The following is a 26,758-nucleotide window of genomic DNA, read 5'->3' as shown; positions in this document are numbered from 1 at the left end:
TCTTAAAAGACTTCTTAGAAAACGGGATAGAGTTTGAATTTTGGATTAATTTTTTTTGTTTAAATTAGTCGTTCACAATTGTTTTTTTTTTCAAACTTAGAAGTTGGCATTAAAGCCAATTTCATATCTGCCGTATCGTTGGTTCGGAATTGAACTACTTCTTTAGAGGCAGTATGTCTCTGCTTCAATTGGTGAACAATTGAGACAAGATTGTGGATGAGCGGGGTTGGAACATTATGTGCCATCGCACATTAGCGAGCCTCCTTGTTGTGCTCCCTGGTCACTTAGTGTTTTTTTTCAAGCCTTTTTGTTCTTATATTCTCAAATCAAAATGTAATTGATGAATGAAAAATCCCCCCCCCCCCAATTTCGTAGTTCGCGTAAGCTCTCAGTTGTCTTTAAGGAGAAAATGTTTATCAAAAATCGATGTTGTTACCATTGTAAACTTTTCAGATTTGTTTTGTTTTCGCATCCATAAACCAGGTCTCCATAATGTATCATTAGATTTTGTTGTTTCATTTTCATTTTCTGACTTCATAAAGAAAGATCATTAAACAGACCATCACTTAATTACTTTTACAGTGCTCACACGTACACACCTACAGAAGCCAGTGCATGTAATATCAGTCAGTGTGAGCTGAACAGCATAATAACACAGAAAAGTTGTTCAAGGGAACAGTTCAAAAACTAATTATTATGCTATTGTAATGTGTCCAAGATGCACCTTTCATGTTAATTCGAAAGATTCATGACAAAAACAATGATTTTTTCGACTTCTTCGCAATGTGGCTTCCATCAGGGTCGAAATTTTGCATACAACTCTCTTACTCTCTGAGACCTGTATCCTGGTGAGGCATTGAAGTTCCATTACTACAAAAATCAAATAACTACCGAAGCCAAACAGTAGAAGTTTCATGCTTTCTATATATATATATATATATATATATATATATATATATATATATATATATATCAATAGGTGTATATTGTTAACACTTATAGCCTTCATATAAACTATATCAGTATGTGATCCTTCTCCGACTAAGCACACACTCCATAAAACAAGAAACTAATACACGTTACCTCATCAAGGATTCTTCTGTTACAAAGGACATAATTTGGTTACTGTCTTCATTAACATGAGACGAACAATTTATCATTCGAATGAAGGCGAACAGGTTCAAAACAGTTACACTTTTATAAAATGTAAAAATGCATCCCTTGCAACTATAACCAATATAAAAGGCTTAGTGCATATTGTAATCTGAAGAGAGGGGGAAGTTGTGACCCAAGAAAAAAGCGACTATTTAAAACAAAAGATATTTCTATTGAAATCCCTGATTATACTTTGACAGAGTCTTCAAACCATATGACACATGGTGTCTTAGATACCAAGACGATAATGATTTCTTAGATAACATTCCTAAGACTACAAAATATTGAATAGGAAAGACGGGAATCATAAATTAGACATTTAGAAAGTCATGAAAAAATCTCAACTCATACTGCCAATTTAATATGAAATCAACGAAACCATGCGTGAGGTCATATGGTTTCGTTGATTTCATATTAAAACGGTAGATTCAGTTGAGCATATTTTATGATTTTCTAAATGGCGTTTTTTGTAAGAAAAAAAATGATCCACTGGAAAACAACATTACTAGCGTTGACTGGTACTCAAAAAACAAATAGTTACATAGAATGTCACTGGCACTTACATCCCCTCAACGTGGAATGCGCTTAACCTTTGTGTGAGTAGTTTCCATACGGCAATTAAATATACTAAGATGTAAAATACGTCCAACGAAATGTTATTATTATTTGCGTTTGGCGGTTATGGCATTTCATATAATTCTATTTGTTTTTAATAAAGCGAATTTGGACAATTACGATAAGCTCACCAAACTTTTATTGGAAGTATATTTTGCGAAGAGAGCACGAAATACTAGATTTTGATTACAGTAAACATATTTAGATATCAATAATGGTATTTGTGTAAAAATTTTAAAGGCCTACAATTTAAGGGCCAATAAATCAGTTTTCCAACCCCGATTAATTGCAGAATTTTTTTCCAAATTATATAATTATCATCAGTTGCAGCAAAATTCTTCAATTTTCCTTGAAGGAAAATTTTCTTCAATTTTTCTTTAATATTAAATTTGCACGTTTTGATGTCTTGTGGATTATGCTTCCCTTGTTAGTTAATTGTGTTTTAATGATAATTGGTAAAATGTTGTAATATTATGAGCCAGTTCACTTAAAAGCGAATTAGGCTCCCTTTAAAACTGATTTTTGCTTCCATTCTTTGAAAACACAATGTGCGCTACCACATTGAGTGAAATCTAAATACGCCAATTTTGTGGAATGGGCTTCCACAAAAAGTATTTTGCGGCGAAAATTAGAATCCATATTTCAAGTTCGCGTTTAAGAGTGAAAAACACTGACTGAAATTTCCATTTAGGGCACTGTCTTTATATCCTCGACGTTTGTAAGTACGTATTACGTTTGTAAGTACGTATCACGTTTGTGTGAAACGCGCATTAATTTGATATAGGAAAAGTGAAATGTGGCTACAAAAATGAGTAAATTTAATAGCAAAATCTGGTACCAGTTAACGCTCGTAATGAAAACTTTATCAGCAAAACGTGCAGACATATGCACCAGTAGATAAAGTTGCATCAGTTAATTCAAATGCAATTCATCAAATTTTTGTGCATCATTGAAGAACTCTTCGGGTCTCGAATCATCGTGCAGCAGTCTCTTGAAAAAATCGAAATTTTTCCAAGAGACTGCTGCACGATGATTCTAGACCCGAAGAGTTCTTCAATGATGCACAGAAATTTGATGAATTGCATTTGAATTAACATCACGGCAGCCAATGTAAAACTTGACTTAAAATAGTGCTTTACAGCTTTTAGAACAGTACAATTATTAAAATTGAAAAGTTGATACTAACTTGACATACTTTATTTGACTTGTTATCATTAACAAAGGAAATTTAAGTTTAGATGCTCAAAATACTGGTCAATGGCTGGCTTAATAACGCCAAAATCAAAAATTTTAAAGGTACAAAATTGCTCGTAGTGTGAGCTTGGACAAATGAAAAGCAAAGTCAGAGTGCCTGCGAGGATTGCTAAAAAAATTTGTGTGAGAGCAAATTTTCAACTAGAACTCTCAATTAGGCTTTGTTTTGGTATTATGTGTTGATTATTTTCAAATAGAAATGATATAGAAATGGATTGGTTTTTAATATATTGACCATTCTGGCTGCCGATATTTTTCAATCTAATCATGATTTGTGTAAGTTCAGTGGATTTTTGTTTACAATTGTGCTCAAATTAAATGCAAACATTGGAAAAACCGGGATTCTACAAAAATTGCTGGAAATTTGCGGAGACCACTTTTTCCGGTATATATTGCCATAAAACAGGCCTGTCAATCCTGTGATAATTTTGATTTATGAGGAATTCGAGGATTAATCACCTTGTAAGGAAACCGTGCCCATGTGTTATTGTGTGTGTGTGTGTGGGGGGGGGGGGTTGGGGTACATAATAGAATAAACTAAAAGAATTTGTACGAATAAAAGAATGATGAAAAGGAGAATTTGAGCGTAAGTGCCTACGGAAAACAAGAAAAAAAACGATGTTTGCTTTCAAATAAAAAATGGTAATACTCCTCAACACGGCTGGATAATTTGAAGAAGGGTTGGGCAAAGGGGTGTGGGTTTGGTTGTCTACTAACTGTGGTCTGGCTTCTTGAGGTACTGGTCCCATAGCTGGGCTACTAGCTCACTGACGATGATGGAGTTGGTGTTCTTGCTCAACAGTCTGATCATGAAGACTCCATCTGGCCTCAAGTATATATTGACAAACCTCCTCACCATCTTCCTATCCTCCATTGAATTGTATCTGTCCATGAACTTGAGGTGCTTCTTGATATATCCTGCACACAACACATGTGTCAGTTGACTCTTATCATAGTAATCGAACATGTGCCAGTTATAAAACAAATATAATATAATCATATAATTCTTTTTGGCTTGTCTGTTTTGTCCAAAGCCATTTCTTCGAAAACCTTAGAGCTGAAAAGATTTGGGCAAAAAATGGAAGCAAAAAAAAACAAATTGAATGGAGAATGAACAACAAGCACTTTCTTCGCTGACTTTTTCCGACTTTATTTTTTTTTAAATCGCAAACAAGATGGTAACCAAAAAGGCCATTACAAATCGAGGGAAAACAAAGGTCCCGATAGCAGAAAAAAATAGAACAAATTGATAAACTAAGAAAAAGTAAAGCTTCTGAAATCGCTGAAAACTCGAATAACATCCATATAATTTCAAAGATTTTAAACCATTGACTATAGTGCAAAGGCAGACATGAATTACTTCGCCCAAATTTGACCGCGAATGTAATTTAATTGCATTTCGCTATTCTAATACATGAAATTTATATAAACTTTGCCGAATTCGGTTACATGCAGAACCTAAGCTAATTTTAAGGGAAATCAGTAACCGACTTCCACAAAAAACTGAAAAATTTAAGAACTGCTACTGAACTCGTAGTCTGAACCCTATTTTTGAACATAAATTACTTCTTTTTTACCAAACTAAATTTCAGATAAAAATTTTGGCCAAAAAATACCTCAGCTTAAAATTTTGAAATCAGTAAGACACATTTCAAAAGTTTTATCTCACAACAAAATACAGTGTTAGCGACAATTTAATCCGATGATAATTAAATACAATTAATCGCATAATTAGCTACAAAACCGTGGATTTTGTTATCACCTATTGCGGCTTTTCACGTAGGAATTAAATTCTAAGAAAGAAACACAAGGAAGAGCATTTTATTGAAAATTTTCAGAAGGCAACTTCCGGGTATTTTTCTCGTTAATTCTAGTGTAAGAAAAACTTTATGTATTTTAAGTTTTTCGTTTAGTTTTCATATCATTGTTTGACCTAAAAATTGTGTAAGAATTTCAGCTAAATGAAATATCAAAAAATCACAACAAATTCAGAGGAAAAAATATAATTATAAGTTAATAGATTGATTACGCTTTGCTAAAGTCTTTCCAGGTATGAGTTGTCTTCTTACAAATCACAATGTTCTTACTTTATTCAAAACAGTACATTACGAGGACTGGCGGAAAACCATGCACACAAAAATGCACAAATAGTAACGCTTTCTAACGAAATTTTGCTGCAGAACAAATTAGAAAAAAGTTGCAAAATTAGAAACTTTATTTTAAAATATTGGAAACAAATACTTAAGGACATTGATTTGAAGGTGATGAATTAGTATCAACTAATGTCTAAAAGCGCTCTGCAGAAAGTTATTTCTATTCAGTTGAATGAAAAAAATAGGCAAAAGACACAAGCAACACATTGTTTTATGTTTTTTGATAATTCTTATTATTTTTGGTCCTTCATTTTTTAGAACTGTGACTGATTATGGATATTTTATGGTGATCAAACAATAACACCTGATCAAGAGTTCTATTTTAAAATTATAATGGTAGTTTTGTATAAAATAAGGGCAAGTTGCTCGCATGCATATATCTATTAAAAAATAGGAACCACAGAGTTACGTCATTCAATATCAACGCATCTGCTGAACAAATTTCTTTGAACAACAAGGAAGAAGATATATATATATATATATATATATATATATATATATATATATATATGTATAAATTTCCTAAGTAGAAGAGAACTGGAGAACTGCGGATCAATCAAAAGTTAATGAATGAACAGTACCCCTTGAAATGATTATTTCGAACAAACAAACAAAGCAAAGCCAGAACATCAATATTTTCAACTTGTGGTTGCGGACAAATTTAAGCCTCACCAGTATTTACTTTGATTCACTTAGGCAGATTTCAAATCAGTGGGAGGGATGTTATCTACAGAAATTAAACCCCGTACCGAAACCCAAGTGTAAATCAGTACTGGGCCATTGTAATTGGAAGTCTCCCAAGTAATATATTTTGCTCGCTTTCTCTCTTGAAATTTGCTTTTTTCAAGCTTATATTAACGGCACAGAAGTCAATCTCTGAACAGTCGTGGTGGCGCAGTAAGGAGAACGAACGTCTTGATAACGGGAGAGCGTGGTTTCGATCACTGTATGGCACTTTATTTTTTTCACTTGGCCCAAGTCTGACCATTGTAAAACCAGACTGAACGCAAGTCTGACAAGTCAAAAAAGTGACATGAATCAGTCACTGATTCAGTAAGGGCGAGGAATTCCATTTATACTGGCCCAGTACTGAAACGCACTTGGATTAAGGTACGGGACCACCAAGAGAATTTTGTTCATGGATAGACATTCTCATTTCCCCCTAGGTCTTGTTTGGATTAGTAAGCCTACAAAAAAACACTGTGCTACTAAGTAAAGACATAAAAAACTGCAGCGCAAAACGTATCTGAAATTTCGAAAAGAGCTACATTTGCCCATAGCGCATATGATGTTGATTTAATGTGTCTTCGTGAAATATCCCATCTACAGTGATAAGTCAATCATATAATTATATATATATATTACGCTAGCAAACGTTTTGCCAGAATTCATTCACACCATTCAAAGATGATGCAATTTCCAACGTGTATTGATCATTTTGCTTGCATTGTTCTATTGCAAGATCTTGGTTCCATGTTCTCATCAAGATTAGCTTCACACAGAACTAAGAATCTTTTCTCAGTCAAGTGAAGCAAGTGAGTGAGTGAGTGAGTGAGTGAGTTACCCATGCGGTCGGCAAGGCAGATGGTTCTGATGATCCACTGGACAGTGTTGATGGATGTGGCGATGGCAACGAACACTAGCCAGTACCACACAAACAGATAGATCTTCTCGTTGAACAGGTTGATCGACAACACACACTGCACCGTGTACTCCACATTCGCACCTAACACATGCACACACACTCACATACATCACTGTCAATCATAGCCTAATGCAAAAGAGAGATGCATTATGGACGCCTTACTTAATTCAAAAGACTTCAAAACTCTGTCATGAATATTGATTGGTATCTGTCTATACCCAGGATAATAATCACTTTATGAGCTGACCTTTTTGACACAATAAAGTTAGCAGCTAGTTTGTACCGTGAATGATTTAGTAATTGGGTAGGCAAATGGTCGTATTTCAAATTCTGTTAATCTAGCGCAGTAGTTAGTCCCGAGCCCACATTAAAGACCAGCTTGAAATATTTCTTAAATATGGTCTAAGAAGCCCTGCTCTGAGATTTGCATCTTGTATAGGTTGCATGGCTTTGATGAATTCACTGAGAACATATGGCATTCGTGGAGAATCGCATAATGCTTGGAGGTATAAGCCAGAATTTCAAAGTGACTATAGCAGAGTCACGTAACCTTGCTTGAAACCTACTTCGTAAAATCCAGCACTTCAGAGATCTGGCATTTTGAAGTTTGTGAGTGTTTCAATAAAAACATCATCTTCGCGACACTAACCGACTTGGCGCACTTCGAAGTCACAGAGGGTAACTCGGGCGAATCTCCCGTCCTCTGTCCAGTCTTTTCCCTCGAATATCTTTTTAGCCACTGTCAATCCGTATGTCTGGTACCCATCCCCCAGCCAGTGGCCCAGTAGGAACAGCTGGCCAAACACGTTGAATAAGTAGAGGAACTTAGTGAAGATGTAGAACACGTTCAGGTAGTTGCCATAGCGACGGGAGCACACACAGAACAGACGGGATGCAAGCAATCGGATGCGGGCTATTGCCCCGTGTCCAATGTCACGTTGTGCATCCAGGTACCTGAATAATACAACGTTTATATGTAATAATAACTTTTGGTGGGAGAGAGAAAAGAATACAAAGTGGTCCACTTAGTTTTCAAAATAAGTTTTAATTCTACTACTCTGTTTGGCCATTTTTGCTCATTGGCATTTTTGCTCATCGGGTAACGATTCCTTTTGGGGCATAATACCTACTCCATCAAATGCTATGACCCAAGTCGTTCATTCATCAAATCCAATGGTCAAAATGAATTGCTTTGTACCAAATATGCAACCAAATCAATTTTTAACCCTATGGTCGATTGTTAATTCCCAGCCTTGCCAAAGCAGGCTATGCTGTAAAAGTACTAATGTGGTTACCATGAATAAAGGTTGAAATGAGGAGGGAATACCTGTCGTAGTGTTTGGCCAAGTATCGGACAGTCTTGGTCCATAGGTCTGGGTTGAGGACTGACTCGAAGGTGGTGGCTGTGTTCACTATCTTGTCAATGTCAATGCCAGCTGCCACGCAGAATGCACGCCAGACTGTCCTTGGAATGTAGAAAAGGAGACCCTGTAGGGCCAGAATGATCGGCACCTATTCACATACACAAATCAACAATACAACTAATCACGACACAACCCAACCTTACTGTCGTGCAACAATCAAGTCAGAAGTAAAACTTGAAAAAACATTGACTTTTGTCCTTATCGCAACCAAAACGAGTTGGTTGTTCCCGCAACTTAAAACTGATATAAAAACTTACCAAACTAAACTGTCTAGAACAATGTAATTGAACCTTATCTACATTCTCTTACATTTTATGGTTTACCCCTCGTTCAAAGAACAAAACCTTCTTTCCCCAAAACAATTTTGAGGACAAAAGTCTCCCCTGTTACTGGCAAAAGTCTCTTAGGACACAAAAGAGACACAGTAAAGACACAGAAGAGACACAGTAAAGACACCGAAAAGACACAGAAAAGACACCGAAAAGACACAGAAAAGTCACAGAAAAGAAAAGACAAGCAATTTTTTCAGCGACGAAGCCAAGATTGGGTTACAGACGTTACCCAGCAGACGATTTTTTTTTGGAAATTGGGTTTCAGACGTCACCCCGACGAGAGGATCTGTTTTTTTTACTGGTTTCAGACGTCACCAGCAGAAGTCCGCCCGAGGTCTCAGACGTTACCTCTGATGTCCTGTTCCCCGGTTAGAGCCATCCAAAATCTCTACTTTTTTTTCGACAAAAAGCCTTCAAAAAATTGATTTTTGTCCCAAAAAAAAAAAAAATTTTGTTACTATAACACCTCGATTGATAAACCTTGACTAGTAATATTATTTTCAAAGCGAGTAAAGGCAATTTTCTAACTTTGAAAGAAAATTATGCGAAAAAAACGCACATAATTTAGAGAAATGTTCCTTAAATCAGAAAAATCGAAAAACATAAGTTAGTTTTCTGACTATATATCCATTTGAATTGCGGAAAAAACTATTAAACCACCCTTCGGAATTGGCTTTAGATCAAACAAAAAGCCACTTTTATCGATATATCATAACAGCATTATATAAAGTAGAAATGTCAGAAAAAATTTTTTTGAATTCAGAAAATTCAAAAAACACAATTTAGTTTTCTGACTACATATCCATTTGAATTGCGGAAAAAACTATTAAACCACCCTTCGGAATTGGCTTTCGATCAAACAAAAAGCCACTTTTATTGATATATCATATCAGCATTATATAAAGTGGAAATGTCAGAAAAAATTTTTTGAATTCAGAAAAATCAAAAAGCACAATTTAGCTTTCTGACTACATATCCGTTTCAATTGCGGAATAAACCCTTAAACTACTCTCCTGAATTAGTTTGTAATCAAACAGAAAGCCATTTTCATCGATTTATCCAATCAGTATCATATAAATGAGAAATGTCAGAAAAAATTTTTTGAAATCAGAAAATTCAAAAAACACAAGCTAATTTTCTGACTACATTTTCATTTGAATTGCCGAATAAACCACTAAACAAACCCCTACAACAAGTCATTGTCATTCGGTTTGATGGTTTCACCTGTATATGGAAGTAAATAGAAAGTCATTAGGCGCCACAGCAAATATCAAAACTTTCATTTGACGAAAATAACTAGCTTTTTAATTTTTTTTTGGAAAAAACTTCCAAAACTTGATTTTTTGCAGAAGTCCTCGGTCTCAGACGTTGCCGTCTGCGAAGTCCCTTTATCCCTATTGGTTTCAGACGTTACCATCAGCAGAAGAGGAGTTTTCGAAGAAAATTGGTTCCAGTAGTCACCAGAAAATTTGATGTCTCTTTTTTTTTCTACTTTCAATATTTTTGAAAAGCAGATCTCAGACGTTATCTGTGGGAGAAAGTTTTGAGAGTTTATTAGAGTCAATGCAATCTATAAATAACGAAAACAGAGTGAAAAACAGCAGACAAAGTCACACAGTTTTAAAGATAACGAAAAAGCTTTTGCAAAACCCGAAAAAAGACAATACACCAAAGAGTTCTAAAGATTTCCACAATATGATTCGTCTCTGCAAATTTCTAGCATTCAGTAGCCCTCCTGTAGCCCTTGTTGCCTAAACGCATCGCATTTTTACTAATTTCTTATCTTTAACCGTCACAACAACAATAAACTCCTAGAAAAAGAACAGGTTTCAAAGTTATAAATTCGCAAAAACTGTGAGAGGTATTTATTAATCATAGTGTTTGGTTAGGGTTAGGGAGTTAAGACAAATTTTCTTGGGTAGTTTCATAAGCTTTCTGGTTGGTAATCTATTCCTATTTGAGGGAAACAGACGAGTGTTTTGAAGTTTTCAAGAAAAAGGAGTTTAATGTAACAATTATTTGAGTTCTGGTCTAATATTGGTTCAACTGCATAATTGTAGCAAAGCACAAGTTTCCTGTCAACTACAGTAGCCAGACACACTAGTTAAAACAGTTAAAGCCAGCTATTTAACCAAAACTTGTGTTAATTCAACAAAAAACAAGCAATTATTTAAGTCTGTTGAACGAAAGTCGATTAAAGCGCGCGAACGTTCGGAAAAGCTTTTAAGTTTTTTTTAGCGCAAAAGGCAAGATTTAGCACACAAAACACATTCTAGGACATCACTTTTTGAGAAAATTAGCGTCGCCGGTCTTTTGAACAAGAAAAAACTAGGACCATTAGCATTCAAACCTTAGACAACTTTTTTTTTTACATCAAAAATTTGCGTCGCTCCGGTTCTAAGCCGTTTTTCACCTTCAGTAACGAGCTTCTTCACCTACATCATCAACAATCAGCTACAACAAAGCAGCAGCCACCAATATGTCAAAGCAGAACAGCGCTGAATGTCAGTTTGCCATCAATATGTTCAAAGCGACAGAAATGTCAATGAAGAAACTGCTCGATCTCCTTGAGAAAACTGTGGAGCAGAAAAAGAGTTTCCGGTCATTGTCTTTGATGATCAACAAAATCAAAGGCCAGGAAACAGAGCTCAAGAAACTCTCAGAGGAAGTGATGAGACAGCAGCCACATCAGAGCACTGCATCATCAATATTGAATAGGCAAACGACACTAATAACTCGCCTCAATGAACTGGAACTGCAAGTTGATCTGTTGGACGACGATGGCCAGCTCAGTCAGTCTTCTAGTCGCATTAGAGATGATGTCAGCATGATCTCCAGCAGAAGAAACCTGTCTCGGCAATCAACACCTGCGCCCAGTGACGACAAGGAACGAATCCAGCATCAGCGCGACATAGAAGGAAAGCAGACCAGCAGTAACATCTTCAATCAGCCGCCTCCATTACCACCACGGCCAAGACAACCATCACTGTTTCTGCAAACATCTAATGAACCAGGACTTCAAATTCAACATGTGCTTGAAGCCCATCAAAGAAATCCTAAAAAGGAAGTTCATGAAAGTCTTCTAAAATCCAAAACTAAACTTGGAAACGAAATAAACGTTCCGAATCCTTTTCCCTGCTTTGACAAAGATATCAGCCAAAAATTCACATCTCCAACAAGATCAGGGAAACTTGAAATTGCCTCCAACCTGGTAAATAGAGATGTCTGCGATATTGAAACAGCTCAAATCAACTTGAGTGACAACTTTGACACGTCGCAGAACCTTTTGCCTCCAATCCAAAATTTGAACCTTTCAGGTAATCACTCACTTTCAAACCCCTTCATTTTGGCAGATCCAACTATTCAATTACAAGCAGATGGTCTTTTTGCCCAAAACTCGGCATTGGAGAAAACCCTTAATTTAAAGTTGCCAAAGCGAAGAAACAATCAGGATTCATATGCCAACAGAAATCCTCAATATCATAATTTTCCCAATCTACAACAGGATGTTGGACCTTCTGAGGTTCAAATAGGAACAAATGGATACCTCGATAGTCAAGTGTTGAACTGTGATCTGCAAAAACTCCCCTGCTTACCCACAGTGGCAAACAGAACCTCACATCTTCCAAGTACAACTGATAAAATAGTGGCAGAAAACAATTGCCTACAATCCAATCAATATATTAATCCTATAACTGGGGTACATTCCGCAAGTGTTCCTCCAATTACCGTACAACTGATGGAACAACAGCATCAAAATACCGTCTTAAATCCTGCAGCTCCTAATTTTCTGCCGAACCAGGTAGCTCCACAATCAAACGGAATTGCGGCTCCTCTGCAATTTCCACAACCTGTTAACAGTCAACACGGTTTTACCAGCACTTTCCCAGTTAACCAAAATGTGACACAACCCAGTCAGTTGTGTAACAACCAGTTTGTTCCTGACTCTCAAGTTCCATCGAACTGTCAAGCTCCATTAACTTCCACGATCCATGCCCCAATGTGCATTAATCAACACTCAAATCCTGCTGGACAAAATCAGTTGAGCCAGCCTTTAATTAACCAGAGTTTACTGCCCACTGTCAATCAACACATAAGCTCAGCATACTCGAACCCTAATGTAACACAGGAAAAAGGAAATGTTGATTTCAAGCATTCAATCAAATTGCCACCTTTGAAACTTCAGAATTTCAATGGTGATCCTATCCACTTTCACGAGTGGATCAATAATTTCAACACGATGATTCACAACAACCCTTCCATTACAGACACTCATCGTATAACTTACTTACAGAATTCTGTGAGTGGGAAAGCAAAAGACTTGATTCATGCTTACTCCTGCGATCCATCCTATTATCAGACAGCACTGAATGAACTAATCCGACATTTCGGTGATCGTACTATAGTTGTTAATGCGTTCATTAACCAGCTTGAAAACTGGCAAATGAACTTCCAAAACAAGCAAAGCTTCATTGCCTTTTCCTCATTTTTGAAAAGACTTGTGCAAGCCTTCCAATACCTTGGCTTTACAGCAGACCTCCAGTCTACAACACTCATTAAGAAAGCCAAAGAGAAAACGCCACATCATTTGGTTCTGAAATGGACAGAACATTGTCTCACCGAGCTCAACTCAGACCCAACTCTTGTGGATTTTCAACAGTGGTTGGGGCTCCAAGCTCAAATCTACGACAAAGTGAGTCGAGAAAGCAATCAAAGAACCATCAGTTCTCAAGCCTCAAAGTTTGTCAACTCGAACAACCCGCAAACCAAGCAATACAATGGCAATCTCTCAGTGTCAGTCAACAACGCATCAGCGGAAAACAGTAGAAAACAATGGAACTTTGGGCCTCAGCAAAAGCAACCGTCAATTTCACAAAACGTTCCGAACAAAACCTTTAACACAAAACGATCTTGTGAGAAGTGCAAACAAGAACACAGCATTGCCACATGCCCTGAGTATCAATTGTGCTCACCAAGTGATCGATACAACCTTGTCAGCCAAAATAATTTGTGTACAAACTGCTTGAGCAACACACACCACAAACAATCGTGCCCATCGCAAAAACGATGTCAGGTTTGCAGTGGATTCCACCACACAACCCTTCATGATCCCGCCAAGCAAATCAAACGCCCTACAGCAGCTTTTTCTACTGAAGTTTTTTTCTGGTAACAATCCAACAGCTTCGTCTAGTAGCAAAGCTTCAAGTCAAACTCCAAATACATCTTCTCAACAGAAAAGTCAAACAAACAAAGCCCCCAACAGCCGTTATGGCCAAACTTTCAACAACCAAAGCCAGCAAAACGTGCAACGACGTAATTTAAACGGCAATGCAATTAACCAATCGTTCAGCATTAACCAATGCTCAGAAACACCGAAGAATTGGTATGAGCAATTGCAGCTTATTCCAGTTTCATTCCTCAAGGGGAATAAAGCCTTCGATACCTACGCCCTCATATACCCCGGTAGCCAATTCAGTTTTGTATTGGACGCCATAGCTGAATTTCTTGAGCTTCCCCGTGAAACACAACAGTCAGTACCACTACAATTTCTCAATACAGAGAACAGCATGTCCCTCTCAAAAATTGTTGAGCCAGTCACAATAACTCCATATAAGTCAACTGAAATATCGTTTGAACTCTCTCGAACGTTCAGCACCCCGTCTCTGAACGTCGCAGCTGCAAAAACTTTTGAACTTAATCAAATTTGTGATGCCTTCAACAGTTTGCGCCACATACATTTCCCAAATATTGCCGATGGCAAAATCGGCGCCCTCCTCGGTGTTAACGCATTCGCATTCACCTACCCTACACATGTTATACCTGGCAATCAAAATCAACCGTTTGGTGTGAAAACTAAACTTGGTTGGACCCTCGCTGGTGAATATGAGAATTGTATCTCAGCCACCACTCAACAGCCCGCAACTCAACAGAAGATATTTATTTTCCATGTGTCAAGAAACAGATCAGATGAACCCGGACTTGACGAACTTGTTCAACAGTTCTGGAGTATTGAAGCTGATGGCATTCAGAAGGACCGTGAACAAGTTTACACAAAGCAAGAAGAACAGTTTCTTGATATTTTGAAGAACTCCATCAATCACAATGGTGAGAGATATGAAATCAAACTGCCTTGGAAATCAGAAATAAATTTGGAAAACAACTTCTATTCTGCACTGAACCAAGTCAAAAGCCTTAATACACGCCTTCAACGTAAACCTTTGTTGCAGGACAAATACAATGAGACTCTCTTGACAGACCTCGAGAAAAACTATGTCAAACCGGTGGAAATGCAAGATCCTCAACCAGACAGAATTTGGTACCTGCCACACCATCCTGTGGAAAATATCAATAAGCCCGGAAAAGTCCGCCGAGTTGCAAATGCCGCTTCAAAATTCCGCGGCCAATCGCTTAATTCAAACCTTCTTACAGGACCAGATCTCCTTAATAACCTTTTAGGTGTCCTGATGAGATTTCGAGAACATCCCGTTGCAGTTCTTGCGGACATCGAAGGCATGTTTATGCAAATCGCCATCCATCAGATTGATCAATCTGCTCTTCGATTTCTTTGGTTAGCAGACAATCAGATACAACAGTACCAATTTACCAGACTCATCTTTGGAGCAAATTGCTCACCTTCGTGCGCAATATACGTTCTTAACCATTGTGCCAAAGAAAACAGTCAACAATTCCCAGAAGCCCTCAAAGCCGTCAGAAAGCACTTTTACATGGATGACTACATCCAATCACATGCAACAGAACAAGACGCTTGTAAGGCAGTTTTTCAAACAAAAAATTGTCTGCAAACAGGTGGGTTTCGACTCACAAAATTTGTTTCAAACAGCTCTCTAATTCTAAACCAAATCCCTCCAGAAGACAAAGAGAACAAGACAGATATTGTTAGAGTTCTTGGTGTTAAATGGAATCTTGAGAAAGACTGCTTTTTTATGAAACCTCTCACTGATTTCCCAAAAGATGCCTCAGCATACACTCAACGTAAGATCTTTAGTCTTGTCTCCTCGATCTTCGACCCAATAGGAATAATGTCGCCATCAACGATCCGTTTCAAAATAGTTCTTCAAGAACTGTGGAAACTTGGGAAAAAATGGGACGATCAAATTGCCCCTCAAGTAGTTAAACCACTTCAAAAGAATTTGGATTTATACTTTTCTTCCCCAGAAGTGACATTGAACAGAACTCTGAATAAGAGTTGCCATTCACCAGAAAGTGAAAATGAAATCTATATATTTGTCGACGCCTCAGCTGTAGCAGTTGCAGCCGTTGCATACTTGAAAACAGTTCCTAACTCAGCCACTGATGTTGAAACTTGTTACCTAATAGGCAAATGCAAAGTTGCCCCAATTAAACAAATCAGCATACCCAAATTAGAGTTGGAAGCCGCAGTCATCGGAGTGCGCCTTCTTTCAACCATCATGAAAGAGTCATCATTTCACATTACTCGCTCTACACTCTGGACAGATAGTCAAGTAGTACTTGACTGGTTATCGACAACCAAGAAGCAACCTGTTTTTGTTGCGAATCGCCTCAAAGAAATCCTTGCATCAACTGATGCTTACCAATGGAAACACGTTGCCACCAAAGAAAATCCAGCTGACCACGGGACCCGTGGTCTCAACCCAGACGAAATTACAGCCAAGTGGCTAACAGCGCCAGCATTTCTTTCCACAAGACAGCTCAGCGCTGCTGAAAACTCTTCAAAGCATGTGTTAGCAACGCATGAAATTTCACGCAATTTGTCGGAGCAAATAATCGACCCGACACGGTTCTCAACTTGGAACAAGTTGCTCCTGACTTTAGCAACAGTCTTCAATTTGCTCTTTCGGATCAAAAAGCAAAGGCCTAAAGATCACCAGTATATAACAGAAGACGTCATTCTTGCAAGAAATCAGCTGATCAAAATTTCGCAGCAAAATTTCTTCTTCTCAACAATCCAAGCCCTGAAACGTGGTTCCAGGATAGATTCAAAGTGCAAAATCCGTTCGCTCAACCCAATGTTAGACAACAATGGAATCCTTCGGTCATGCGGAAGACTGCAATTTGCGCCAGATAACCTCGAAGTTGAGAAATTTCCGATTATACTGCACGCAAAGGACAAGATAGCGAGACTCTATATAGAGCATGCACATAACATTTGCGTTCACCAAGGAACAGAGCCAGTGAAAGCTTTTGTGCAGCAAAGATACCACATCATTGGACTCAGAAAAACACTTTTGAGTATAAAGTACAGATGTTTTCTCTGCAGACGATTTGCCGCTCAAAACATTCAACCCGTCATGGCTCCCCTCCCTGCCTGCCGTTTCCCGACAGACTCTACCCAGTATCCTTTCGCGAACAGCGGAGTCGACTTTTTTGGACCCTTTTATATAGAGGATGCCAAAGGACAGATTGAAAAACACTACGGCCTCATCTTCACTTGCCTGGTTACTAGGTGTGTCCATCTAGAAGCTTGTCCCGATCTCAACACTGACACTTTTTTAAACGCCTATCAACGTTTTGTAAGCCGCAGATGCCAGCCAACAACAATGCTCAGCAACAATGGCAAGACATTTATTGGTGCATCTGAGGAACTAAAAAGATCTGTGAAACGTCTCGACAACGACAAAATCTACAAAGCAATGGCAGCAACGAACACAACCTGGAAGTTCAATCCTCCCTATGGACCTCATTTTGGCGGTATTTGGGAGCGCTTGATCCAGACCGCGAAACGCACTCTATTGATCATTCTAGGCTCCAGAAGGCTGTCGCTTGATGTGTTCAGGACAATTTTGGTCGAGACCGAAGCTATATTGAACTCCAGACCACTAACGATTGTCGCTGACCTTCCAGAAAATGAAATGCCTCTCACGCCAAACCATTTTCTGATCAACAGACCGTTCAACTCTCTCCCACCAGGAAAGTTCGACAGCCAAGAACCCGCCAGTTTCAAGTCTTGGAAGAATGTGCAGCAAATGGTCAACCATTTCTGGAAACGACTCGTCAAGGAGTATCTTCCAACACCGTGTGGTGAAGGTGAAAACGGCTTACGGCACGTAGTTCGTCCGGTCTCCGCCCTCGCACGTGTTTTGGCTGATTAGCCTATTTTTTCTTGACCTTTTTTCGATACGGTTTTCTAGGCAACTTGGGTTACACCCTCTTCGACGATCTGGTCAAACGTCTGTGATGTGTTAGTTGGCCTCCTCTTTCCCCTGGAGCATGTCGTGCAACAATCAAGTCAGAAGTAAAACTTGAAAAAACATTGACTTTTGTCCTTATCGCAACCAAAACGAGTTGGTTGTTCCCGCAATTTAAAACTGATATAAAAACTTACCAAACTAAACTGTCTAGAACAATGTAATTGAACCTTATCTACATTCTCTTACACTTACCTTCTCTAATTTAAGAACATGACAATATTTAAATTATATAATTCTAGAATGTAACTTCTTAAACCAAATGGTTAATTTAATTTACATGTTCCAGATTTTGTAAAAACAAACAAAAACTTGATTTTTTACAGAATAAAATTAGAGTTTGAACCGAAGAAAAGATGCCTCATGTTCTGGTGTTCACAATGCCAAAATCGGAAATCATAATTAATAAAGCACAAAACCATAAAGAGATAGTTCAGAATTGCGTGTTTAATTTTACAAGTGTTTTTAGACATATATCAATGTGTGCAAGAAAAGAAACGCAATAGATTTCTTCCATCTGAGTTGGGACCAAAAAGAATCGAAAAAAGCTCGATGGAGTTTTCCAAAGAACTAAAAAAAACAATTTTTTTTTCATCTGAAAACGACGGAAATGATGAAGAATATAGCTGGCAGAAAAAAAGCTTCGTAGAGCTGCAGTTTCAAAAAGCTTAGAAAAACCGAAGTAGAAAAATTTCAGTTTTCTTAACTAATTGCTGAGATGTCATACTTTGTCTTAGAACTTGTATAGCTTATAGGTTGTTTCTAATAGCTGTCCTCGAATAACATTTAATTAGTGAAATTAAAGTCAGCAAAGTTGCTAAAATTATTCATGGCAGAAAATCAAGTCACACATGTGACCAAAAATCTAATTACTCAAATGAACAAAAACAATTAGGTCCACTGGGAATGAAAAATGACGTCACGCACGTTTATGTCAAAATTAAGTGATTGATTGAACAGAAAGAAGATTTGAAGTCATTGTGACGTCATAACATTGTAACATTACGAAATAAAAACAGTAAAACAAGTCCTGCTTACCAAAGAATATAGTGAAATCCTAACAAATTCCAAGCAGACCGATTGAACCTCACATTATTCAGAGCGAAACAATATTTTAGAAATTTAGAAGAAACAGTAGCAGTTAAATTGTAGATAATTTCGCAGTTAGGTTATTCAGGTTTCCCATCAGAATGCAGGAGAAAAAGAAAACAAAAAGTTTTCCACATAAAACAAATATTTTCTGGCACGAAAAAAAAGTAGTAAAAAATTGAAATTATCAAATACTGAAAAATCCCTGATAGTTCCTGTTGTTTATATCTTCCTTTGAAACATAAGATTTCCGTAAAATTCTTAATGCAGGCCTACAAGGAGTTTAATGACCGAGAACTGAAAAAAAAACATTAAAAAAACTTCAAACAATTATAAAAGTCACATCCAAGTTGTCTAAATTCTTCAATACTTAACTCCTTGAAAACAAATTTTTCTTGTTAACATGTCTAAAACGAGTGGTAGACAGACTTGAAATTACCTGGTCGGACATATAAGAGACCAGCAACTAACAGAGGCAAAAATGGCAAAAACTGGTGTGATTTTTTAAATGCCAAAATTACTAAAATGTTGCAAAAACTCTTAAATCCAATATCCTCAAAACAAGATTTGTATTGGTGAAATTTATGTAAAAACTCAAGCCATTTTTTCTGTTTACCTTGAAATTAATACCCGTCGAAAAATAACAAATAAAACGTAAATTTTTTTTTGAAATGATCTTTTCACCTTGAATTTAGTCTTTCCAGGACCTTCAGGACAATAGGCGCTAAACAACGCATAAACCAAAGTTAAAGCCTTCAACTAAACTTACTTACCCGGTCGTTAGACTTTTATCCCATTTCGAAAGCTTGAGGTTTGATTGCAAAAAGTGTGATCAATCCTTACAAAAAATGAAAAAGCATCATTACGATCTTATCTCTTTTTGGATTGCAAAAAGCGAAGAGAAATTCCATAAAAGATAGCCATTATAGCTATTAATTAAATGTTTCAGCGCCAAGCTATCGACAGTAAGTTGTAAAGGTAGTAGTAGCAGTAACTCTTAGTCAGTAAATAGGCTCAAGGACTAACAGTTGATTAACAGCTTCTGTGTACTTAGCTTTGTGTTGGCAACCTTCTGTTCAATTTTTATTGACATTTTCTTGAAATTAATCATTTAACATGAAAGTTAAAATCTTTTAAAAATTTCGTTAAAATCCAAAGTTAAAGAGGAATTTTCAAAAATTATCAAAAAATCAACGCAATCCTTTGCTTAATTTGGTTACATTGTACGGTTGTAATTAATCCGAAATCCAATTAAGTTATCGGTTTTGGGTGTGGCAAAATTTCACAACTTTTTAGCTTTTTAAAATCTGGACAGATGAGTTCAACACTTTCTGTTTTTTGAGATATGAGTAATTTTGAAAGTGTCTCTAATCCCTCAAACGTTGGGTTCTGCAGCAATTGTGAGAAAACTGCTTCTTAACTGCTCAAAAAATCCAACATAGCCGGAAAACTGTGAAATACTTTCAAAGTTGTTTGTAAATTACGGGGAATTGGACCTCTATTGGAGCGCCTGCTTTTCTAAAGATCTTCTTACAAATTTTTGTGGTTATGTTGTCGAATTACAGTTTTTTATGTTCAATTGGCGACGCAAATTTTAGTAGCTGTAAGGCAAAAATTTTCAAACATTTTTTTCTGGAAGTCGAAAAAAGACTTGTGAAAAATTGTGAAGTTTTGAAAAAAAAATCCACTTATAGACGCTCTCAGGATGTAATATTTTTTCAAAATATTTGTTGGGATAAATGCGGGGATGTACCTAAATGCCGCAAGTGCTCAAAATTCTTCGACTCGTAAGCTATTATTATGTACAAATAATTGTTAGGGACAAGTCATACTGTTGAGCTCCAAGTGGAAGCTATCAATTAAAAATTTTGCCAAATGGCTTCCAAAACTGGCAGCGCCTAATCAAATTTTCCCCAAATATCCGAAAAAGCGAACGGTTTTGCGGCGTAAGAGTTTTTCAATTAGATTTTTAAGTAGAGTGAGAAAAGGGTGCCTGAACAAAAATCCTTTTTTGACCATTGTTTTTTGTAGACATTTTTGTTTTAACCGTTGTATTCAATTTTGTTGACCGGAGTTTTAATTATTGAATCAGTTTCTAGCTATTGATAGGTCCAGCTTTTTGCTTAATCTATGAATTTTTCTAATGCTAGTTCTAATGCTAGCACTGCCATGGAGCATAACAACAAAAAATGGTCATTATATATATTCAGCAGTTAGCCAAATCGGAAAGGATTATGATGATCTGAAGTTTTTTTGACATTCAGCGTTCTCGTCCATGTAATAAAAACGCATTCTGCCACACCCCTAATTGTCTGATCATTAAAGCAAATCTCAACTTGATCATTTGAATAACTACAGAGGTAAAGTTTAAATGATCAGCCGCCATAGGGACCATTGTTAAAGGTTCAAAATTAGGGAAATATTAGGAAAAGGGGAGAAATAATTATTTGTTAAAGAAATAATAGAATGTGAACAGAATACGTGAATGAGTGATGGTGTTGTGTACTAACCCATTGGTAGTACTTGATGTGGAGTATCTTCCCATCCTTTTTCCCATCTGCCACTGCTGTCTCGAATGGGAGATAGTATGTGTTAGAGATCCAGCAGATGTTGTTCGTGTACTCCACCCACTCTCGGTTGAACTGGGCTGGGGTCCAGCAGTTGATCGGGTCACCTACACAACACACATCTCACACATATCATACATATCACACCCATTCTAACAGATAATATAGTAAATATAGAGAACGATTAATGAAATATTCAACAAACTTATCGAGGCTGCCAAAAGAGTCGAAAGAAAAAAATCATGAAACTTCAGTGCAGCAATTATTACAAAATAACGGACCATTAATTCAAAACTGGGCGGTTAAAGATAGTGTTTGTCAACAGAGTCTGTTGAGTTTTCGTACCGTAGAAAATTTCAATTTTCACGTTAACGCACATTAACTGAAAGTGAATTTCCAAGAAATTTCGAACATGACAAACATTCTAAAGAAAAATATAGTTAAAATAAAGAAAACACTTTAGTTCCAAATTCAGATATAGGAAACCATGGCAAACGTTCTAAAGAAAAATTTTGAACATTACAAACACTCTTAAAATGTTAGGGGGTCTAAGCAGGTGCAACTACTGTGAAAAAGTACCAGTACTGCATTCGAATCAAGATCTCTTACTTGCAAGCCTAGTGTGCTGAACATATACTGGTTACGAGCGCTCGAACGTGGGCATCTTTTATATCCCGTTCTCACGTTCTTTTGACTTCATTTCTCTAGCCAATTATACGTGGAACAAGTAGAGCTTTTTGTCAAAATATGTCAAGCTTATCTTATGCACAATTTATATTAGGTTGTTCTCTCTCAACCGTCTAACAAAAGATATATATCAATAAACACTTCAGTTTCAGTGTCAGATATAAGATACCATGGCAATGGGAGTGTATAGACAATCGACAGATAAAAGTTAGTGAAAAGTAGAGAGTTCATTACACAATTACATAGTCTCAAATCAAAAAAAAATCGCTTAAGGATTTACTTAATTAAACTTAAAGCGTCTCCACAATAGGATTCCAAAAGACATATCACAAAATGTCTGAAAATTCTGATATTAGAGGACTGTTATCATTTTCTTAGCTGTTTACAACTTTTCACTGCCAACTCTTGTGTTTGATTTATTAAGATTATTTCATGATTGTGCAGCGGTTGCTAAAAAACTGTTTTGCAGGTAACTGGAATTCCATTGGGGGTCAAAGAGGAGAAAGTTACTGAAAATATTTTTTGTATGGTTGGCATGGTAAGTTTTTGAAAAGCGGGAGATTTTTCCAATAAACAATTTTTAATAAACAAGTTCCCTTTAATACATTAGTTTTGATATATTAAATTTGAAACTATGTCATCTTCGAAATTGTCCGCTGCATTAGCTGTACAACCCCAAACAACTCAAGCCTAAGTCAATTTAATGTAACCGGCAGTCAAATTTTTATTAGACAAAACTATTGAAAGACTGCTTTCCTTTTTCAAGAAAACTAGCTCTAAATCCAACCCCCCCCCAAAATAAATTTTCTACAATCAATGCGCGGCTGTAAGGTCAATTCCCACTGATGGTCAAGTACCAGAATGAACTATACAAAATTTTTGGTTAAATAACAATTTACCCGATTCCATTTTACCTACTGAACCAATACCAATATACCTAACCTGTCATTTTACAAAATATCATTTTACCCAATGCTAACTTGCCCAATGCTCTTTGATCTTTTAGATTAATCATGCGATTACAAACAAGCAGTTGCTATTGCAAGGATGTTTTAGCACACTTAAATGGACAATACAATCCTGTGTTTGATTGTTGATTGTGATAGTTTCATAACAAGTCCAACGGGCTATTTTATTATGTGGTCGGCTAAATAATAGTTCTGTAAAATTCAACAATGGGGTGAAGCAAGGTTGGTATTGGGTAGAAATGCAGGTTAGGTATAATGGCATTAATTATAATGGCGTTGAGTAAATTTGAATTGGGTAAATTTACTTGACACCATTTTTTTTGTAGCGGGCCTTATCTCATTTTGAAACAAGTGGGACTAGTAGATCATTTAAAGTTTAAGAGACGTCATGATATCTTTTTTGAGCTCTCCAAGCTATCAAGGATAAGATATCGAAAGCAGAAAAAATACTTTTAGTTACATATAAGTGCAAATTAGAACATTGAAACCATTATAGACCATTTAGGGTTAGGAAGACATCTAATTTCTATAAACCATTAGCTATATGGTGATGATGCTACCGTGTGTTAGAGCTGCAAAACAGGAAGCGTTCCCCTTTTTAAAATGAGCACCCCCCCCCACCCGAAATCTACAGCTACATTAACTCAATAGGCGTTCTAAGCTACGGCGACGAAGGCTTTTAACACCTCGACAACATTCAAAAGACACTCTAATGCTTCTCAATGGGTTGTTCCTCTTTCGGAATTAATTGCTCCGAGAATATTTCACAAAAATTGGTAGTTTTTGTTGATGATTTAGACTAAGAAGCAATTAAGATTGCTTTTATTTTTATTATACTCGCAATTTGCTGTTGTAATTTTGAACAATTAACCAAAATGGGACTTCGTTGGTAAGTATTGTGGAAAATTTAATTCATTTTTCAAGGAGGGAGTTTTGTATCATGTTTATGTTGATGGTTTTAATGAGGAAGTAATTTGAGTTAGAATAGATGAGAAGGGGTAATTTATGGTGATCGCTCAGCTTCCTGACAGGGGGTTTAGTTGAGAACCAAAAAAGCAGTATTAAAACCGACACCCAGCCGCACATCAATTGTAATATAGTGGGCCAACTATAGCAGTAAACTGACCAATCAGATTTGTCGACCAAGCAGAATTAAGCGGTCAGCCAAATTTCACATTTTGCCTTGTGGGCAAAACGCCCTGTCGGCCAATATTACTAGCGCGGAATTAATATAGGAAGTTTAGTCTCTCGTTTCCTTTTCATGTACTGTTTCTCAGCTGGTATGATTGATAGCAACAAACTCTCAACTTCCCTTTTGGAAAAGATATTATGAAAGGGTAATGGTGTTTGAATGAACTTGAATGAACGCAAATGAGCAGTTAAGTCTAATGTATTTAAGAATTTTAAGAAATGATTATTCTAATATCATCATGGGTCGGAGCGTGAGCGGGTGTAAGCGGAAATCTATGTAAGAAATGCGCTGAATGTGGTGAAATTGTTTAACAAATGTGTTGAATGTGCTGACAGTTTACTTTTAGGTGCTGAATGCGTTGAATAATACTTTCAGCAATTGTCAACCACTTCTGCAACAGTTCAGCACATTATTCGCCACATTTTTAACATGCCAAAAATCAGAACCTTCAGCGCATTTCTCCCGCATTTTTGCGCCCATTTTAGAGAAGAGTCTCCTGTTCTGGGGACCGGGGGCTGTGAAGGGGGCTGTGAAGGGGGCTGTCAAGACTGGGCTGTGAAGGTAAAAATTATGTAAGAAAGGCGCTGACGGTGTAGAAATAGAACGAAGAAGGTGTGGAAACTATGAAAAATGAGAGTTGTGAAAAAAATGCGCTGACAACCACTGAAAAAAAATTTTTCAGCGGAAGAAATCACATGATTTTTCTCTTAATGTGTTAGCAAATGCTGAATTTTTGTGAGTAGTGTGTTCAAAATTCAGCACATTAAGTGGATGATTATGTAACGTTCATCTGCAGAAAAATATTTTCTTTCAGCGGCTCTGAGCGCTTTTCTTACATTATTTTAAGCAAAAACCTCCAGCCGAACACTCTCTAATTGATGCCATCAACACTGATATCTTTTTGATTTCTCTCTGTAAAACTCGTCATCTCTTCGTTCTTACGGTATATAGAAAACAGGTTGGTCGAGAGACTATTATACTGAACGACTACTAAAGTAATTTAGCACCCCCAAGGTTTACGAAGTAAAAATTCAATTTTTGAGGCAATACCACTCCAACTTAAAATCAAATTGCAAACACAATTTTTACACAATTGATCCCCTACAATAGTCCACCCACCTACCTATGATATTCAGATTAAATGCAAGCAGGCATCCCAGAGAAAAGTTGATGAGCTCTATCCAAGGTTCACAATAAAAACAAATGTGCTAGGAAATCGCAATTTTTTCACAATTTTTTTCAATTGTTTAACACGAGTGCAAACTTAGCCATAGTTGAAAAAACTTGAAAACATATCACATCTTGTGAAAATGTTTTAATCCTTTTTGTACAGTAATTTATTTGCATAATTAAGTGCCTGGAGTAATACATGAACAACTAATTTTGCAAAGTTTTTCAAGAAAACCATAGTAGTAGACCCCATAACAAAGCAAGTAATTCCTAAAAATGTAACAAAGAAAGAAATAACTTTATTTTTTAACAGTCAATTCAGATAGTAAACAACCACCACTCTTCCCTTGTCAGTCTATTTAAGATGGTCTAAAATCTGCTTTCTTCCCAAAAACATGATGCAATTGATTCAGGTTATTCAAATAAAAACCACACCACGCACACCACCCAGACACATACACAAATACAAACATACACGCACACACACACATACACATACAAGCACACATATCTGCATGTGCATGCTCTTCTCTGTGTGTTTGTGAGGAGGGGTTGGGCATAAGTGTTTGTGTGTCTTTGTTTCCGTGCGTGAATGTGTGTGTATGTATGTGTGTAGATGAGTGTATGTGTGTAAGTGCGTGTGTGTGTACGTGTCCTTGTTTGTATATATATATATATATATATATATATATATATATATATATATGTGTGTGTGTGCATGCGTGCGTGTGCGTATGTTTGTGTATTTGTATATAAATGTTTGCGTGGGTGTTTGTTTGTGTGTGTTTGTTTATGTGTGTGTACGTGTGTGTGCGTACGTGTATTTGTGTGTGTGCGCGTATGTTTTTGTTTGTGTGTGTTTGTCCATGTGCGTTTGCGTGTATGTGTATGTGTGAGTGTGCTCGTGTGTGTGTAAGTGTGTGTGCGTGTGTGTGCGCGCGCGTTTTTGTATGTGTCCGTGTGATTGTATGTGTTTGTGCGTGTTTGTTTGTGTGAGTGCATGTGTGTGTGCTTGTGTCTGTATGTGTGTGTGTTTGTGCTTGTGTGTGTATGTTTGTGTTTGTGTGTGTGTTTGTGTGTGTTTTTGAGTGTGTTTGTGTTTGTGTGTGTTTGTGTGTATATGTGTTGTGTGCGTTTGTGTATGTGTGTTTGTGTATGTGTGTGTTTGTTTATGAGTGAGTGTTTGTTTGTGTGTGTTTGTGTGTGTGTGTGTTTGTGTATGTGTGTTGTGTGTATGCGTTCATATTTGTTTTTGTGTATATGTGTTATCGTGGGTGTTTGTCTGTGTGTGCTTGTGTCTGTGTGTGTATGCGTAAGTG

The 26,758-nt window shown here is 36.9% G+C and overlaps 2 protein-coding genes across 7 annotated transcripts in view; both read right to left on the bottom strand.

Moving 5' to 3' along the window:
- LOC142358608 (uncharacterized) overlaps positions 1-26,758 on the bottom strand; it is a 591,411-nt gene that overhangs the window by 373,361 nt on the left and 191,292 nt on the right. The gene's annotated exons all lie outside the window — the stretch shown is intronic.
- Positions 1-26,758, bottom strand: part of LOC142358596 (innexin unc-9-like) — a 134,197-nt gene that overhangs the window by 8,840 nt on the left and 98,599 nt on the right. For all 6 annotated transcript variants that reach the window (XM_075410035.1, XM_075410030.1, XM_075410031.1 and 3 more), the window contains 5 exons: positions 21,366-21,529; positions 8,150-8,334; positions 7,472-7,776; positions 6,742-6,903; positions 3,742-3,942 (listed from right to left, as the gene is read on the bottom strand). In XM_075410035.1, coding sequence (XP_075266150.1) covers positions 3,742-3,942; positions 6,742-6,903; positions 7,472-7,776; positions 8,150-8,334; positions 21,366-21,529 — 1,017 coding nt within the window. The remainder of the gene's footprint in view (positions 1-3,741; positions 3,943-6,741; positions 6,904-7,471; positions 7,777-8,149; positions 8,335-21,365; positions 21,530-26,758) is intronic.

Source organism: Convolutriloba macropyga, chromosome 2 (assembly GCF_964194025.1).
Source record: "Convolutriloba macropyga chromosome 2, txConMacr16.3, whole genome shotgun sequence".
NCBI classification, from domain to species: domain Eukaryota; kingdom Metazoa; phylum Xenacoelomorpha; order Acoela; family Convolutidae; genus Convolutriloba; species Convolutriloba macropyga.
This window is presented reverse-complemented; position numbering and strand designations above follow the sequence as displayed.